Below are 17,756 nucleotides of genomic sequence, written 5' to 3'. Positions count from 1 at the left end.
GATGCTGCATTAAAGCCGCCCCAGCCGTCGGGGGGCAGGAGCTGGGGGGAGCCCCGCGGCGGGGGCGGGAGGTCCTGGGCTCGCCCCCCGGGCGCGATGCGGGGCGCCCGGGGACAGCTGGCGGCGTTGCGGGGGCTGCCCCCCTGCTGAGCCCGGGGACTGGTGGGGGGGGCTCCCCGCTGGGGGTTCGCCCGGCCCCGCCGCGTGCGGGATGGAGGGGCCGGGCTGCGGCGAGCCGCTGCCCCCCGACCTGAAGGAGCTGGAGAGCAAGGTGGGGCGGCGGGCCCCCGAGGGGCTGGTGCGCTGGCTGCGGGAGGACCCGGCCGCCGCGCTGCTCGGGGAGAGCCCGGCCCGGGGGCAGCGCCGGGGGCTGGCCGGGAAGATCAAGGCGCTGAAACTGGAACTGGTGAGTGTGACTGGCCCTTTCTCGGTCCTGCCTGGCCTGCCCCCCCCCCGGGTGGGTGGGGCACAGCCCCCAATTCCCCCCCCATCCCCTGGGACCCCAACCCCCCTCCCCATTTCCCCCTGTCTTCCCCCCACCTCCGGGGGGGCTCAGCCCCCAACTCCCCCCCCACCTGCTCCCTATCTGTTCTCCCTACTCCCTGGGGTGCCAACCTCCCTTCCCATCTCCCTCCCCCTTACCTGTCCCCCATCCCCTGGGGACCCAATCTCCCTCCCCATTCCCCACCACCTGCCTCCTGGGGCTACAGCCCCCCCATCTCTTCCCCCCACATCCTAGGGTCTAAATGTCCCTTCCCATCTCCCTCCCCCCCCGCCCCTTGGGGCTACAGTGTCCCCTTTTCTCTTCTCTTCCCTTCCTCTTTGGGGCCACAGCCCCTCCTCCCCCTCCTCCCTGGGGCCACAGACCCTGTTTCCCCCTGCTCTGCCCCTGGGGCCACAGCCTCCCCCTTATTCTGCCCCCTTTCCCCCCCCCCCATCTCCTCTCCTCTTCGCCCTGGGGCCACAACCCCCTCACTCCCCTTCTGCCTCTTGGCCCTCTGGGGCAATATCCTCCCCTCTTCTCTGACCCATGGGAAGTTTGGGGACAATAATCCCACTGTCTGCCCCCTGACGGGTGTGTGTGTGTGTCACTGATCTTCTGCTGTGCCCATCACCAGGGTGCTTAGGCCCTTCTCCTCTCTAGACCCTAGAGGCTCAGGGGAAGGTCGGTTAGGGCGGGAGATAACCCGGTTCTGAGCTCGGAGCCTGGGGACGTTCGAGGAGATGCCAGACCCAGGCTGGAGTTCCCAGCTCCCCGGTGCAATTCTCAGCTCTTGGCTTAGTTGCAGGCCCAGAGACGCAGAAGGAGGTCGGGTGTTGTTAGCCAGCCTGTGCTGTTCACACATGACCAACGCGCTCACTTTCTGTCGGCGCCTCTCGGGATCAGGCTCCTCCTCCCAAGCTAGACTAGTGCCTTCTGGCGTTTCTGGATGGAAACACCAACTACTCTGACTAGCTGAGCCACTGATGATGAGAGCACAGGTAGGAGTTGCCTTTCCTAAGGGGATCAGTACGCAGCAGCTTAGAATATCAGGGAGATCATCTAGTCCACCCCCCTGCTTAAAGCAGGGCCAATCCCCAATTTTTGCCCCAATCCCTAAATGGCCCTCTCAAGGATTGAACTCACACCCCTGGGTTTAGCAGGCTAATGCTCAAACCACTGAGCTATCCCTCCCCGGGGTCCTGCATGTCCACTAGCACCAGCTCCTGCTTTTGCATAAGGCTTGTGGGGCATTTGATTTGATCGGTACATTGGTAACTGAACACTTTAATTGACTGGGGAGCGGGGCCGCAAAAGCAAAAAATTTTAAAGGGGTGTCTAGATATATATTACTGCTCTCCCTGTCATTTAAAAACTTCTCCTCCGGAAAGGAGCAAAGTCTTGTGGCTAAACCACAGGGCGGGGATTCAGGAGAGCTGGATGACTTTCCTGGCTTGTCCACTGAATTTCTTGGCCAAGTCACTTCAGCTCTTTCTATGCCTCAGTTTCCCCACCTGCAACTCCAACCCGTGGCTCGTGTTAAAGCAGAGGATTTGTGGGCTCTGTTGCCGGCTTTGCCACTTGCTTCTTGTTCAGGCAAAAGTCTCTCATCTGGCCTATAACTCAGTTTCCCCTGCTATAATGTGGATGCAGTCACATTCCCCTACCGCATAGCAGGCTTGGCCGGGGCTACTTTTGGCTCCTGAGTGTAAAGTGCTTTGAGATCCTTGAAGACAAGAGGGCACAGAAGAGCAAAATATTATTATCCAGCCAAACCTTGGTACGCAGGTTTTTCTTCCCAAAAAGAACAGTCAAGACTGACTCATCTTTAAAATCTCATGATGGAGAGAGAAGGGGGCTAGCGGAAATAACCTTTCTCCTTCCACGTATCGGCTGCTTTTTTGAGTCGCTTCTTTTCGCTGTCGATGATAGATGTTCTCACCCTACTTACCTCTGGGAAGGGGCAGCTGGCCTCTGTTCTACCTCCCGCATCGTCAGCTGTGTTCTGCGCACAGCACCCTAACGCTGCAAAAGGCAGGAAGGAAACAGCTGGCGAGTGACTCCCAGCTCAGCTGCTGGATGACTTAGGAGACAGCCGGCGGTGGGAGCTTAGAGGGGGGAGGGTGAATGATCCACTTTGGGTGCAGTGAACTGGCCAATTTCCAACCCCCTTACTCTAGTGGAAGTTCTTTAACGATTACAAGGGGTTAGGACCTCAGGTTTGTCTCTCATCGGAAAGACACGGCTTCCAACAATGCGCTGACCCCCACCGCCATGCAAGAGCATCCCCTCAGCACTCGCATAGAAGGGAAAATAGTCACCACGGCTCCCTGCAGCATCCAGAGAAGTCTCCCTTCCAAAGTACTAACCCTGGGACGTAAATGTGCTGCCTGAGAGAAATACTCCTGTTGTAAGATGTCTGGCTGCTGCTCTCCACCCCAGAAGCAGCTGCATGTGAGTGGAGTTTTAAGGCCCCAGGTTTCTGACGTGCATTGTGATAACAGCTATGTATGTTTGGTATATTAGCAGATGAGATCTGGAACCAGAAACCTGAATTTGAAACCTCTCCCCTTCATTGATCTCTGGGGAAACTTGGGATTTGGATCCAAAAGGGCCCAAGCGCTAATGATCAGTATTAAACATTCCCCCAAATGGCCTCCAACCCAAACTCCTCTTTCCTGTGCTAGCACATGCAAACTAAAAAGAAACCCTCAGGGGAAAACGTACAATATCCTTTCAGCTTTAAAAATCTAAGGTATTACGAGTAACGTGGGAGGATTTTTATGTAGCGGGCCAAATTCCTCCCTGCTGTACCAAGGAATGCTCAGGGCCTGTTTTGTTGTATCCTGACTGATCCTCTTTCACATGCCACGTTTGGGGGGACAGACAGCCTGCTGCGGCTTTGAGAGAGCCGGGTCTCTGAGTCGATAAATCTTGCCTCGCCATTATGCTGTGAAGAAACCGCCACCCTGGCTCAGCCAGGCACTAAACTGCCCGTACATCAGCCCCGCTCTCCACTTCTTGTTAAAGTTGCAAACCAAAGTGGGGAGTTTGAAATGGGGTAGGAGGGTTGGGGCGGGGGAGCCAGTTGGGTCAACATGCTTAGCAGTGGGGAGCCCTCCTTGCCTTGGCAGCAGCTAACGGGAATTATGGTGCCATTTAAACATCCTTGCTGGTAGAGAGACCAAGCACTGAACGTGTTGCATGGACTGACCTATCCCACCGCCCTGGTGACGGAGGGCAGGGACGCTTCTGGGTCTGCACAGTGCCTGCCACAATAGGATCTTGAGTGCAAGACGAGGGATCTTAAGCACTAGGGGAACACCAGCATATTTTCACCTTTCACGCCTTCGTTATATTTGACTGGGTTCACGTGCGGGTGGCATCTGCTCTGAACCGCTTTTAACCTTCTGCTCAAAACGCATGCCCGTTTAGCCTCCTTTCCCTGCCGCTGACCGGGTGCATGGCTGGTGATAGTGACAAAGTACCTCCAACCGCAGGGAAAGCCAGCTCAACTTGCTTCAAACCACTGGTTCCTCTTAAAGAGGCACCATCAACAAAAGCCCAGCTATGTTTACAAACTAATTTCCTCATCTGTGTTGCTGACAGCGCCTTGGATCATGAGAATGGAGATCTATTAAAAACCTATTTTTCACCATTGCTGCTGTTTACCAACTGGTCAGTTTCACATTTCATTTCCAGTTAGTTTCATTGGCTGTTTCTCATGCATAAACCCAGTGGGATTCTGGCTACCTTTGGTACTTACCGAGCTCACCATTGCTGCAGGATCTAGCTTTTCACCTAGCTTCACAGCCCCCCTGTGAGGTAGGGCAATTGTTATACCTATTTCTCAGATAGGGTACTGAGACACAGGGAGAGGAAATGAATCTGGAGTAAAGCAGGGAACTGGTTTATAGCTCTGCCTTGTAATTTTTCATTCTGCCTGATATAACTTGCGGCTGTTGTCCAGATCCATATAAGTGTCAACTCCCTTCTTCTGAATCTGCTGAGATCCACTCTGTGCATAGGCTCTGTGCATACTCGGTTTTCCCAAGCTCTTTAATCTGTGTGGATCATGTCACAGCAAAATCACAGACAAAAACGTCAATAGATGGATGAATTCCCAGAGGGGAGGGTGATTAAAGGAGCCACTGATACCTGACAGCTGATATTCAAAAGCATTCTGCCATACTTAGCAATAATCCCATGGGGGATATTTTGCTTCACCTGGTTGTTAGAGACCAAAGCTGGGCCGAGCAGGAAGCTGGGCTAGGGTGAAGATTCAGGGGCCGGGGCGAAGAATCAACATGCTCGTGTTTGGAACCCATGGCAAAGAGATCTAGCCTGCTGTGTATCGAATCTGGTGCTTGGTCCAGACTGGAACGGCGCGTTCTAAGACAGGGGTTCATGTAGTCCCGAACCCTGCCACCGCACTCCTCCACTTCGGGAAAGATTGGTGTAGATCTTCAGCATCTCGCCCTTCCTCGCATGCCCTGATGAGCAGTGAAATAGTCAGCAATGTTGACATGTAAATGACTGGCATGGGGCGCAGTTCACACCTCTGGGAGCCAGTGTGTCGGGCTATCTGCAGACATCGCTGCGGCGGTTACACTTGGCTCCCATTGGAAGAGTGGTCTTCACCACCATAGCAGCTAGAGCCTTTGCATTTCAAGTACCAGCTGAGACTCTGGGGAACAGTAAAGAGGTCCATCTGTGCCCCTTCCCGCCTCTGCTAGCCCCCATGCACCCCACATCTTGGAAATCCTGCTGTATGACAGCAGCGGCTCTTTAAAGAACACGCAGCTGCGGGTCTTTTAAAGGGAACAATGGGAGTCGGGTGCAATGTGCTGGAGACCTGTGGAGAGGCCATTTGTTCTGTATTTTCCGGAGGCCTGTGAACACTTCCTGGACAATGTTTCCTTAGCCCTGATTCCTCCATCTGTTGCTTCCCCTTGCTGAGGTCTGTCAAGACAGGCCCTTGGGGTCAAGCACAAGCTCACTGATCAGTCATACTGCCCCCTCCTCCACAACAGCGTGGAACGTGGAGCCCCAGGCCAGTCCTACTGAGTGCTCAAAGGAAACTCTAGCGGGACGTTTCCTACCGGATTCCCCTCGCCCCCCGTTCTCCTCCTACCGGGGCTGAGGTGGACATGAGTAAGGTAGCAGCCATGTGGCTAAGCTCAGTCGCTGGAGACGACAGGGGTCGCTCTGTTGCCAGGACGCGACCACAGTTGGCTTGTGGGCAGGGGTTGTGGTCCCAGGTGTGGGCATGAGGGTGCTGTGTTTTAGGCCACTCTTGTGGGGAGACAGTGAGAAAGGAGCGGGGAAGGAGGATGGTAAATATGGAGTCAGCGGGTACCTCTGCACTGCATAGAAAATCCACTGTAGTGCCAAGTCTCAGAGCCCAGGTCAGTTGCAGGACTGGAGCTACCCGGCTATAAAGAGCACTGTAGACATCTCGGCCTGGGCTCCGAAACCCGGCGAGGGGGAGGGTCTTGGAGCCCAGGTTCCAGCCCAAGCTGGGACGTCTACACGGCTATTTTTAGTCCTGCAGCCCCATGAGCCCGAGTCAGTTGGACCGGGCTCTGAGACTCGGTGCCAGGGGATTTTCTTTGCAGGGTAGACATGCCCAGAGAGGAAAAAAGATGCATTAAGTCAGCAGTTCCCAAACTTGATTGGCTCACATCCCACTTGCTGAAATAATGGCTGGTTGAAGGATGACATGCAAACATCTCCTTTTAGTGTCCATTTCTCTTAGGCCTCCATAGGGTTACCTTATTTAGGGACCCCAAGATCAGTACATTGAATTGGGCTGGTGGGGATGTATCTGGGGAGAAATGAGAAGAGGAGCGAGGTGGGCTGGGACAGGTGGGAGGGTTGGAGGACATGTGGCTTAGGGCTAGTTGGGAATTTTTTGACCCACTTTTTTTTTGGATTTGTCAAAACCAAATCTTTTTGCAAGAATGCGCCAGTTTCGCAGAACCTTTCCTTGAGAGAGATTCCTCGGGGCCAGGGTGGAGTTTCTGGTCAACCCCCCCCCCCACCCCCACCCCCAGCCTGCTAGCCAGCGCAGTCAGCTGGGATGTGGGTGAGCCAGGTTCAAGACCCAGCACGGTGAATATTTATACATACCAAGTGGAACGGCTTTGACAGGCGAGATTGAGAAAGGCCTACCCTGGAATCGCCAATAGCCCGATCCAGGTCTCGCACAGCCCAGTGATTTCCCCCGGCACTGGCTATTCGGGGGTGGGTGGGGGGTCTCTTGCTGGGTTTTCAAGAAAACCTTTACAAGGGCTCCAGTTTGTACTGATGGAGAATGGGAAACTTTTTAAAGCCCCAAAAGTTTTGAGTTTGGGGAAAACCATTTCCCCTCCCCGTGATCTAATGAGGGCCGGGTCTGGCTGGAGAGCAGAGGGCTCTGGGGGTTGGGTGGGGGTGTGTGTGTCTGTGTAACGGGGTGGGGAGGGCTTAGGTGGGGTTGAGAGGTGGGGAGTTTAGGCTAGAAGGGGGGTGCTTTCCCCGGTCCCCAGGCAGCTTCAGCTCCAATTCACCCTCATTCCAAGGCTGTAGGTTCCCAGTTCCCCCAGAGGCAGGGAGCCCTGGCAGTCCCACTGCAGCTCTGGGAGCGGCTTTCCCACAGGTCTCCTGCCCTGGGCTCACAACTCCTTCCTCCTGGCCAAGGGACTCCCTGGCTTCCCTTTGTGCCACTGTGTGGTGATGCAGGCAGGCTTCCCTACCCGGTGCTTCCCTGCACCCATTGTCCTCCACCTCAAGGTGCGCTCTCTGTCCTCCTGGGAGGCCCCTACCTGGTGGGTTTTCTCCTGTTCTGGAGGTAGCTCCCAGATTAACACCTGACCCCACTGAGCACCGGCGTCCTTAAATGGGCCGTATCGTGGAACAGGGTTGGCTGGCCCCAGGCCCCGCTCTCTTGGAAGGGGGGACAGAGCATCTTGAGCCAGTGCACCGCTGCATTTGGGAAGCCCTGCGTTCGCTCATCCACCCCGTCCCAATGCGGGATTGCCCCTTCCAGCCTGTTCCCCGAATCCCTGTGCGGCCTGGGTCCAAACGCTCCCATGATCATTATCGCGCCTGGGCTTCTCCAAGCAGCTGCCAAGGAGCCGGTCCCTGCCCCAAGGACCTTACAATCTAAGGAGAAGCCAAGAGCCACCAGGTGGATACGGGAAGGACCCGGAGACAGGGAAACCACTGCTAGCTGCAGTCCAGCACACTGCTCACCTCGCCTGTGACTAGCTTTTGGTAGGCAGCTGGGGAGAGGAGCGTTTTAGTCTGTGTGGTGGGGTTTCCACCCGTCCCTTTAGGGCAGCGGTTCACAGCCTAATTAGCACACAGCTGCCGCCCAGCTGTGTGCTAAAAAAAATTCAAAATTTTCCACCAGGATCTGAAAGGGGCTGGCTGAGGGGGAGATGGCATCTGGCAGCCTGTGGGAGTGCTCCTGCCAGCAGGGGGCGGGTGAGGGGGGCAGGGGAGTGGGTCTCTGGGCAGGTTTGGGGGTGGTGGTGCTCTGGGCAGTGAGGGGGTGGGGGCGGTGAGTCGTAGGGGTTGGGGGGGGTGCTGCAGCACCCCCAGGTTTTAGGCTGCCTGGCCCTGCACGGTGGGATTCGGTGTGTGGGTGCCTGGCCCCGCGGCACGGAGTGTGGGGTCCGGCCCCGTGCCGCTGGGTCTGGCTGCCTGGCTCTGGGGTGCAGACTCCGGCTGCCAGGCCCCACGCCCAGGGCTCTACTCCTGGCCCTGCTCCGTGGAGGGGTCTCTGGGCGGGGGGTGCTGGGCATAGGGGACTGTGGGGGGCGCCGTGGTTCTCAGCCTGCAGCCCAGGTAACACACCGGGGGCTGCGTATGCGGCCCACAGTGATAAATAGATTGAGAACCACTGCGTTGGGGGTGCTGGGGCACAGGGGGAGGATTCATCCTTAGTCACACTTCCTCTCCTGCCTTGGCACTCACGCCCCTCCGGGCCGTGTCCAGCTTGGGTCAGTGCTCGGCCGCACCCAGCCTGATTTGATCTTCCAAGAAGGCCTCCTCAGCCAGTCCCCCCGCCCCAGACCTCTTCTAGCTTTGCTTTACCCCCCTGCCCGGCTGCGGGTTTCCGGCCCACGCCGGGGAAGCAGAGCCGCGTTTGGCAGGGAGCGGGGCGTACGGCCAGGAATGTCTTGGCAGGATGGGATTTCTGTCCGCGAGCCAGATGTTGTAGCAACGGTTGATGCTGCAGCGGGCCTGGCCCCAGCCCTCAATTGGCCCGCCTCAGCGATTCAAAGCATGGCCTTTCAAATAGCAGGGCGCGCCCTCCCCCAGCCCCCGCCTCGCCCTTGTCACGTCCTCTGGGTCGTACCCTGCCCCCCAGCCTCCCTCCCTCCGCTCCCGTACGCTGTTGGAAGTTTAAGGCCCTAGTTAAAATGTCATCTCCTCCCCCCCGCCACCCCCCCCACGCACAGAGCAGGGCTGTCCCCTGCAGCAGGGGGCGGTAGGGATGGACAGACAGACACCCCCGCCCCACACACACACAGCGGGGCTATCCCCTCCAGCGGGGGGGCGGGAGGGGTGTAGAGACAGAAATTCCCCCCCCACACACAGCTGGGTTGTCCCCTCCAGCAGGGGCCATAGGGACAGACAGGCAGAGGATGCCCCCCCCCCACACACACAGCAGGGCTGTCTCCTCCAGCGGGGGGTGGGAGGGGTGTAGAGACAGACACCCCCTCCCCACACACACAGCAGGGCTGTCTCCTCCCAGCAGGGGTGGGAGGGGTGTAGAGACAGACAGACCCCCCCCCCCACACACACACAGCGGGGCTGTCTCCTCCAGCGGGGGGTGGGAGGGGTGTAGAGACAGACACCCCCTCCCCACACACACAGCAGGGCTGTCTCCTCCAGCGGGGGGGTGGGAGGGGTGTAGAGACAGACAGACCCCCCCCACACACACACAGCGGGGCTGTCTCCTCCAGCGGGGGGGTGGGAGGGGTGTAGAGACAGACAGACCCCCCCCCACACACACACACAGCGGGGCTGTCTCCTCCAGCGGGGGGTGGGAGGGGTGTAGAGACAGACACCCCCGCCCCACACACACAGCAGGGCTGTCCCCTGCAGCAGGGGGCGGTAGGGACGGACACGCACACCCATGCCCCCCACCTGCTGCTTGGAGGAAGCTATTCCTGGTGTTACATTACAGCCTAGTTGCACCAGCCAAGACCAGGGAAGTGACCAAAGCATTGCGCCCTCCTGCGGCGGGTGAGGACAGGAGGTAAAGAGGGCTAATAAGCTGATGCGGGGGGGTGCGGGGGGCTGGAGGCAGGTAAAGGCCAAATAGGCCTCAACCCGTGGGGGGTGAACACCCCCATGCCCGAGTGGAAAATGCCACGGGACTCTTAGGACGGCTGCCTGTCTTCGACATCTCTGCAAGGCAGCACGGTGCCGTCGTGCCAGGGCCTGGGCACGGAGGGATGGTGCCTGGGGTGTGCGTGTGATCGCCCCCTCCTGTCCACACACCACATGCTGCGTCTGGGGCAGCTGGCCCTATGGAAGGGGGTGCTGCTTTCACCCGGGCTGCTCCCCAACAGAGAAGGGGCCACTGTGGGAGATGCCTCCCCCCCGCCAAAGAGGGCTTTGGGCTGGGCCAGCGTTCCCAGTTCAATGGGCTGGACGTGTGCCGCGCTCGCAGCAGCGGGGGAATCGAGCCGGGGGCCTCAAAGCTGCAGCGGGTCCCGTCTGCTGGCCATCCGACTCTCTCCATCTAGCTCCCGCGCTGGCCTCCGGCGCCGCAGACTCCGAGCACCCCCTCCCATCTGCGCATCCCCCCGAAAGCCAATCCGACGGCAGAGCCGGCCAGCAGCCGCTGGGGCTGATCCAGATCTGGGCGGGGGTGGGAGGCAAGCAATCTCCCCAGCCCCCTTGCACACAGCTATTTGTCCGCTCCTGCAAGGCCTCCTCACTGCCCGGCCCTTCTCTCGGCACTCCGGCTGCTCCCAAAGGGCAGCTGACCAAGCGTGCATTTATTTTCTGGTGTGTGACCATGTGGGGAGAGCCCACGCTCCCCTCCCTCCCGCCAAGCTGCGTCTTCCCCTGGCCCGTCACTCCACGTCCCGCTCCCAATTGAGATGTGGGATGGCGTGAGTGGTTCGGTGGGGGGGCAGGAGCCTAGCGCGTCCGAGGGGAATTATACTCTTGAGTCCAGCCAGGGTAACTCTGGAGTGACTCCTTCTGGTGCAGTTACGCCAGTGTCAGAGAGCCGAATTTGGCCCCAGGGGTGGTGATTTGAGGAGCAGGAGGAGGCAGGGTGCGGCTGCCCTTGGGGATTGTGGGAGACAGAGCTTGAGCTCACTAGGCCCAGGCCAGTGCTAACAGCCCTTCCTTGGTTGCTCTCCGAGCCCACATCCAAAAGTTCCTCCAAGGGCCCCGTTGTCTGTTACCCCATCCCCACCATAAGCGTAGGAATGGAGGCAGGAGGGTGGCTTTATGATCCCCTTGAGCTTCCAATGTTCTCAGATCCTCCAGGGTAGGTTAGAGCAGCCTTTGAGCTGCTCTACATTCTGCTCTGGGGGTATGAAAAGAAAGGCTACAGCACTCCCCTTCCCATCCCCCTCTTTCAGGGAGACCCCTCCAGTGTCAAAGCAGACTAGACTTGTCCAGGTGGGGCGCCCGCAGGCACCACTGCCAGGGAGGCCAGAGGAGGTGGTGATCTGTAGGAACCTGTGGGGTTTGGCAAGACTCCTGGGGGTTGCCAGTTCCAACAGGGCCCGTCTCCACACCATCCTGCCAGCTCTGCTGGGGGCTGGAGCGGCCAAATTGCCTGTGGATTCGAGAGGAGCGGGCGGAGATGGATTTAGCTGCTCTGTGTATCTATGGCTCCCATCCCTGTCATATTTGAGTGCCTCCCAGCCTGTGATGTATTTGTCCCCCTCCCAGCAGCCCTGTGAGGTAGGGCTATGCTGTTATCCCCTTTGTAGAGATGGGAAACCGAGGCACAGTAGGACTAAGTGGCTTTCAGTTGGCCATCTCTGACAATAAGCTCTCAGGGACACGGACTGTCTTTCCTTGTGCCTTGCACGCCATGGAGGATACCCTCGATACGGGATCGATGCGAGGCCCGCCCCTACTCGTGCTCACCCTGCCTGGACAGCCGTGTAGCCCCAGTCAAGCGGCACCCGGCTTGCGCCAGGGTGAGAGGAGGAGTGGGCCCAGTGGACGGTAGCAGAGAAGGCCAGAAGAGGGGTCTGTGGGCCCCCACGAGGCTGGCACATTGTCAATCCATGCCCTGCCACTGGAAGGGCTTTGGTGGCTCCTCCGTCTCTTCTGTTCTCTGCCGGGGGCACATCCCAGCCTAGCATCCTGAGGCCTGTAATGCTTTGCTCTAATTCCAGAGTGTGGGGGTGGGTCTCCCAGCGAGCGCCCTTGGGGAGACTCTGGGGTATAGGCTGACCCGTGTTCCCTTTGTCTCCACACCCAGGCCTACCTGCGAGCCATCGACGTCAAGATCCTGCAGCAGCTGGTGGTGGTGAACGAGGGCATCGAGGCCGTGAAGTGGCTCCTGGAGGAGAAGGGGACCCTGACCAGCCACTGCAGCAGCTTGGCCAGCAGCCAGTACAGCTTGGTGGAGAGCCAGGAGACCTCGCGCCGGGGCAGCTGGACCAGCCTGCAGGACCCCAGTGAGAAGCTGGACAGCATCTCCGTTGGCAGCTACCTGGACACGCTGGCTGACGAGATGGACGAGTACTGCCATGGCGCCATGGAGCCTGTCCTGTCCTCCACGCCGGGAAGACCAGGCATCCCACCGGCCAGGCTGGAGCAGGACTGGTCCAGGAGCGACCCAGACAGGGGCCTGCCCAGTAAGCCAGGCAGCCCGCAGGACAAATGCAAAGCGGACCCGGAGTGGCTCCGGATGGAGCATTCCTTGGCCCGGCCTGCCCAGGAGCAGAGCACCAGGGACTCAGCCAGAGCAGCAAAGCAGCCCGCTGGCCCTCAGCCACCCCAGGTGGCCAACGGCTTCTTGGGCAGACAGGCTCCTGCTTTGGAACCCAGTAAAGAGGCCAAGGGGGAGAGGCTGAGCAAGAGCAGCCCAGCTCGGGCGGCCTGGAGGAACGGCCAAGTCGACTGTGAGCCCTGCAAGCTCAAGGGCAAACTCCACCTGGAGTACGACGCCCACTGGCGCTGGGTGCAGTCGCAGGACGATGTGACCTTCTTGTAGCCTCTGGAACCCGGCTCGCGAGGGGCCGCATGGAATCCTCCGTGCCCGCCCGGCCGATCCTCGCCCAGATGAGCACTCGGCGTACGGAGGGGGAGACCAAACTGGCTGCACTGGGCTTCCTCAAAATTCCCCACGAGCACTGGTGGGAATAGCCTGCGGAGCTCCCCACGGCGTCCCCTTTGCAACGTGACGTTTCCCTTGGGGTCGGCGTGGGACCTGCGCAATGCCAGACCGTGGCGCTGCACAGCGGGAAGTTGGACTTCTCCTGAATCGCAAAGAAGGGCGATCACACTAGGGGGGTAATGGGAGGAGCAAGGCTGCACCTCCCATAAAGGCACTTGGGGCTCACCCCGCTTTTATTAGTGCAGACGCTAGCGCAGGATAGAGAGCTCTTCTCCATTGGTTCGATCCTGCGGTCAGCCGTCACCCTGGGTTTAAGGAAGGGAGGGTGGTGGAGTGATTAGAGCATGGGTCTATTCCTGGCTCTGCCTCCGACTGGGACATTAGCCCCTTAACTTTGCCATGCCTCAGTTTACCCTTCTGCAAAATGGGCCCAATACGCTACCTACCTGGCCGGAGCGGGTGTTTACTGACGTGCCAGTAGAGCTGCACCAGGAGGCAGACGGAGCCCAGCCCGGGGAGCATGGAGGTCCTGCAGACAGAGCCTGTTGGAGCGGGGCGTGTCAGCACTTGGGGCCTTGCAGCCTTTGCCATGGCTGGGGCGGGGATGTCGCGGGCTGGGCATGATCTCAGTGGAGGATTGGGCCAGGACAGCGGAGTGGTTGTAGAGGGAGCCCCATGTTTCAACAACGCATCCGGGTTGTTTCTAGAGCCTCTACGCTTTCCTTTTCTACGCCTGCTGCCCCACCCCGCTCCTATCCTCACCGCCCCACTCCTGCCCCTCGAAACCAGGTGAAAGGGCTGGGGGGGCCTAAAGGGCCCCTAAAAGCCCCAGTTGCAGTCAGGTGGGGATTTCCCCAGGGGCAGGCACTGCGGAGAACAACCGTAGGGCTGCCCTCCGAGGACTCTGCTGCAAGCCCTGGCGCAGGGGGCATGCTGGGAGGGGGGCTCAGAGTGGAGTTTGGGGGTGGATTCTAGGCAGTGCTGCAGACCATGGGACAGCCTGGGGAGGTTGCTGTAACTTAAACAGGCCCCCAGGAGTGCCTATGTTATAGGGGTCCTAGACCAGCCCAAGATAAGAATGCAGCCAGGCATATTGGGCTGCATGAGTAGGAGCATTGCCAGCAGATTGAGGGAAGTGATTATTCCCCTCTATTTGGCACTGGTGAGGCCACATCAGGAGTATTGCGTCCAGTTTTGGGCCCCCCACTGCAGAAGAGATGTGGACAAATTAGAGAGAGTCCACAACGGAAATGATCAGGGGTCTGGGGCACATGACTTATGAGGAGAGGCTGAGGGAACTGGGATTGTTTAGTCTTCAGAAGAGAAGAGTGAGGGGGGATTTGATAGCAGCCTTCAACTACCTGAAGGGGGGGTCCAAAGAGGATGGAGCTCGGCTGTTCTCAGTGGTGGCAGATAGCCGAACAAGGAGCAATGGTCTCAAGTTGCAGTGGGGGAAGTCTGGATTGGATATTAGGAAACACTATTTCACTAGGAGGGTGGTGAAGCACGGGAATGGGTTACCTAGGGAGGTGGTGGAATCTCCATCCTTAGAGGTTTTTAAGGTCAGGCTTGACAAAGCCCTGGCTGGGATGATTTAGTTGGGGTTGGTCCTGCTTTGAGCAGGGGGTTGGACTAGATGACCTACTGAGGTCTCTTCCAACCCTAGTCTTCTATGATTCTATGATCAGGGTGCAAAGGTGGCTTAAAAGTCTCGAGAACACCCCTCTGGACGGCAGGTTCTCGGCAGCACCTCTTGGCAGAGCACAGAATCCCCCCCGTGCATATCGGGTCAGATCAAATTTGTAACTGCCCAGGCCCAACCTTGCCCGGGGATCTGCAAGTCCAGCTTCACCTCCCATCCAGCCTGTCTGGCTCAGCCGAATTGCACTGCAAACGCAAGCAGGTACAACTGAGGTGTTCGCCCTGGCACACCTAGGTCGTTCTTCCCGAGCCGGGGTGGGTTTAATCCAGGGCTGAAAGCAGAAAAGTGATTAAAACTTTTTTGTCATTAAAATCAACCAGTGCGAATCCGAAGCCACCCAAGGAGCTGCTTTGTGCCATTGTTATGTGGGCACGTTCCATCGGAACTGCATTTTAAACCAGTTTTCTTCATGTTTCCAAACGCCTCTCCGTTTTGGGTAGAAGTTGAGCCTGGACATTTGTTGGCCTACAACTTTGCATTGCATCTTGAGATGGAAACCTGCCCCAGTCATAACCTAGGGGTGGATAACCAGGAGTTGGGGACCTAGCAGCCCATACCTGCAAGGCAAATGGGGTGATAATTTAAAGGAGACATGAGACCATCTAACCCGCCGTAGACCTCTCTCTTTGTGACTGTTCCAAGCCCAACCCAACCGTTGCCGCTCCCCTCTGGTGCGGACCGACGCTGAACACCAAATCAATTGGCGAGGCAGAAAGACCCTCTGCCTGGCGTACCCGCTCTTTGTCCTTCTGTGCTGAACGTGGCTTGGCTTGGGAGGTTCGTCCCAACGGTCTGAATCGCAGTCCGGAAGAACCCTGCAGGCCTGATTCCCTTTCCCTGATGCTGCTGCAAATCCAGAGCACTTCCACGGGAGGCCGTGTAAACACAAGTGTGCTGAAACTGGTTTGAAGTGGTTTCCATTATATCCAGGGGTTACAGTTTGGTTCAATGGCTCTCAGCACCCCACTATACAAATTGTTCCAGGCCCCCTGCAAGTGTAAGGGACGGGTAATCCCGGCAGTGTAAATTTCGGCAACTGGAGAAAAGGAGAAGCGGGTTCCGACATAGCATTGTCCCTTCCTTGACCCATGTAAGGGCGACGGGATTGCTGAACGCACTCGAGACCTGCTTATGCTCAGCCCAGGAATCTGTGAGCGCAATGGCTGCCCGCTGTCCTCATACCCAGAAGCAGTGCCCAAATTGCACCCGGATTGCCAGGTTCCTAAGGCGCTCAGCCCGGGATGGCACCACCTGAATGACTGGGAATTCTGACTCCTCTTCCGTTGAGCCCTCCAGGATTTGGCAGCCGCACCTTGGATATTGCTCTTAATATTAATTCACTACCGAGCCCTGACCTTCATTTGTGGTGGTTTGTTTTTTTTGTGTGTGGTTAAAACGCATCTTCCCAGTGCAGCTGATCCACATCTCGCTTATTTCCCCACAGCAGCAAGGCTGGATCCTCAGGGCTGGGTTGTACGTGGACTGGCCAAAAGCGGAACAAAACTGAAATTCATGGGAAGGGGATGGGCAACCGAAAGGCCACCTTGGCCTCGGGAAACCACAGTGACAAAACCCGGCAGTCCTGAAGCTTCCTGTATCGCATCCCCGGGACCAGCGCTGGGGCAGAGAAAAGACTGACTCCATAATGACCCATCCCAAGAGGCTGTCTGTCTGTCTCTGCCCTTCCCAGCCTCTCCTGGTTTGCTGCCATCCACACACGTCGCGTGTACACACAGCTACCTTCGTTCCCCATATAACCAGCGAAGCACCTGAAAGCAGTGGCGGCCCATTGCCGGGGAAGGGGGCACCCTGCTTTATTTATCCATGTTGTGCCAACTAATGCTTCCTTTGCCATGTTGCATGTCAGCACATGGGCACCTCTGCTCTGACGGCTGGGTAGCGAGCCGGTACCCTGGGGGAGGGAGGAAACACAGGTCAGGATGCGCTCCAGGAGCAGGGTTGGCCAATGCTGTTAATAAAACCACTGTCAATGTGAATAGCCTGCTTAATAAACAATAACCCTCCTAAAACAGGCACTAAATATGGCCTGCTTTTCTTCCTCTCGTCCCCAGAAAAGGGGGAGATTTTGACCCAGGAAGTTGAACAGCAGAAATTCCTAACACAGCAGCCAGGTTACACACGACATAGCAGCAGGGAAGGGACGCTGTTTCATCATTCTGTCCTCTGCATCCAGACACGGTATGCACCATCCCTTAGCAAGGCTTACCTCCAGCCTCTAGGTATTTACACCGTGCTCATCACCGTGATGACGGACCACCGAAGCAACCACCACTCACCCTAACTCTTCCCTTCACTCTGCATTCTGACATGCAAGTCTAGCTAGGCCCAGGCTGGGAGCAATGTGTGGATCAGTTTACAGTGGGGGAGCCTTTGGTTTTGGGGGAACTCCCATTTGCCCATAAGTAACCAGGAAACGTACCATGATCGTTGTCTGGAGTTGATCTAGTTGGAAGGCATTCTGGCCGTTTCTAGTAGAAACGGTGAATGGAAATTCCAGTTCGCGGAGGATTTTGAGGTTTCCAAATCCGGCTTAGCTCCAGCTCAACCCCCAACATTTGGAAATTCTTGGCAAAGGAAACTTCTGAAAAAAGCTATTTTTGGATAGGTCAGACGGTTTTATTTTTGACACAATCAAAACGTGTTTCGATTTAAAACTTTTGGGAAGTGTTCTAGGAGAACATATAGCACCAAATAAAACAATTGGAAACAAAAAGCCATTTTGAAAGGAAAACACGTGAACATTTTTGTTCCAGAAATGTAAAAACGGGACGTCTCAATGTTGTCAAAACTTTTCCCCCCGCGTTTTCCCCCTCCGAATTGAACTTTCAGCGAAATGGTGTCAGTTTCGCAAAGCGATTCCGTTTTGACAGAATCGTTCCCCCCAAGTTTTTCCGAGCAGCTCTTGTTTCTAGCGCTGAAATGGTGATTGGAAAAATGAATTTAATTCTAGCCCTCTGCCCTCGGGCAAATTGAAGAGTCTAGAGGAACGTTAGTAGCGTTATTTGCCCCACAAGCAGATTGGTATTTTGCTGTCTCTTAGGTAATGAGCGCCCTCAGGAGCTTTTAGAAAGTGGGGTCCTTTAGGTTGCTCCTGTGATGTGGGGAGTTGGTGCTGACGGCTGGTGCTTTTTGGACTGTGGGGAGAAAGGGAAAAGAGGGGAAGGATGGTCCAGTGGTTAGAGCACTAGACTATTCCATGGGAAACCTGAGGCTCTGGGCCGTGCCTCAGTTTCCCA

General features: G+C 57.3%; 1 protein-coding gene across 2 annotated transcripts; it reads left to right on the top strand.

The window, feature by feature from the left end:
* Nucleotides 1–211: 211 nt before the first annotated feature.
* LURAP1 (leucine rich adaptor protein 1) lies at nucleotides 212–17,395 on the top strand. Of its 2 annotated transcripts, none has more exons than XM_074961819.1 (2): nucleotides 212–406; nucleotides 11,937–17,395. In XM_074961819.1, exons 1-2 carry the CDS (start codon nucleotides 212–214, stop codon nucleotides 12,672–12,674), a joined length of 933 nt encoding a protein of 310 aa, XP_074817920.1. In that variant the 3' UTR covers nucleotides 12,675–17,395. The 2 variants fall into 2 exon arrangements, with proteins under 2 accessions (XP_074817920.1, XP_074817921.1); XM_074961820.1 differs by lacking the exon at nucleotides 212–406 and adding an exon at nucleotides 1,231–1,482.
* Nucleotides 17,396–17,756: the final 361 nt, after the last annotated feature.

The sequence above is a fragment of the Natator depressus genome, chromosome 8 (assembly GCF_965152275.1).
Source record: "Natator depressus isolate rNatDep1 chromosome 8, rNatDep2.hap1, whole genome shotgun sequence".
Classification (NCBI taxonomy): domain Eukaryota; kingdom Metazoa; phylum Chordata; order Testudines; family Cheloniidae; genus Natator; species Natator depressus.
This window is presented reverse-complemented; position numbering and strand designations above follow the sequence as displayed.

Excerpts from the sequence above, each read along its gene's own strand:
- LURAP1 (XM_074961819.1), top strand. The coding sequence starts at position 212 with ATGGAGGGGCCGGGCTGCGGCGAGCCGCTGCCCCCCGACCTGAAGGAG. Across the intron at positions 407-11,936 it reads AGGCGCTGAAACTGGAACTG|GCCTACCTGCGAGCCATCGA; the intron begins GTGAGTGTGACT and ends CTCCACACCCAG.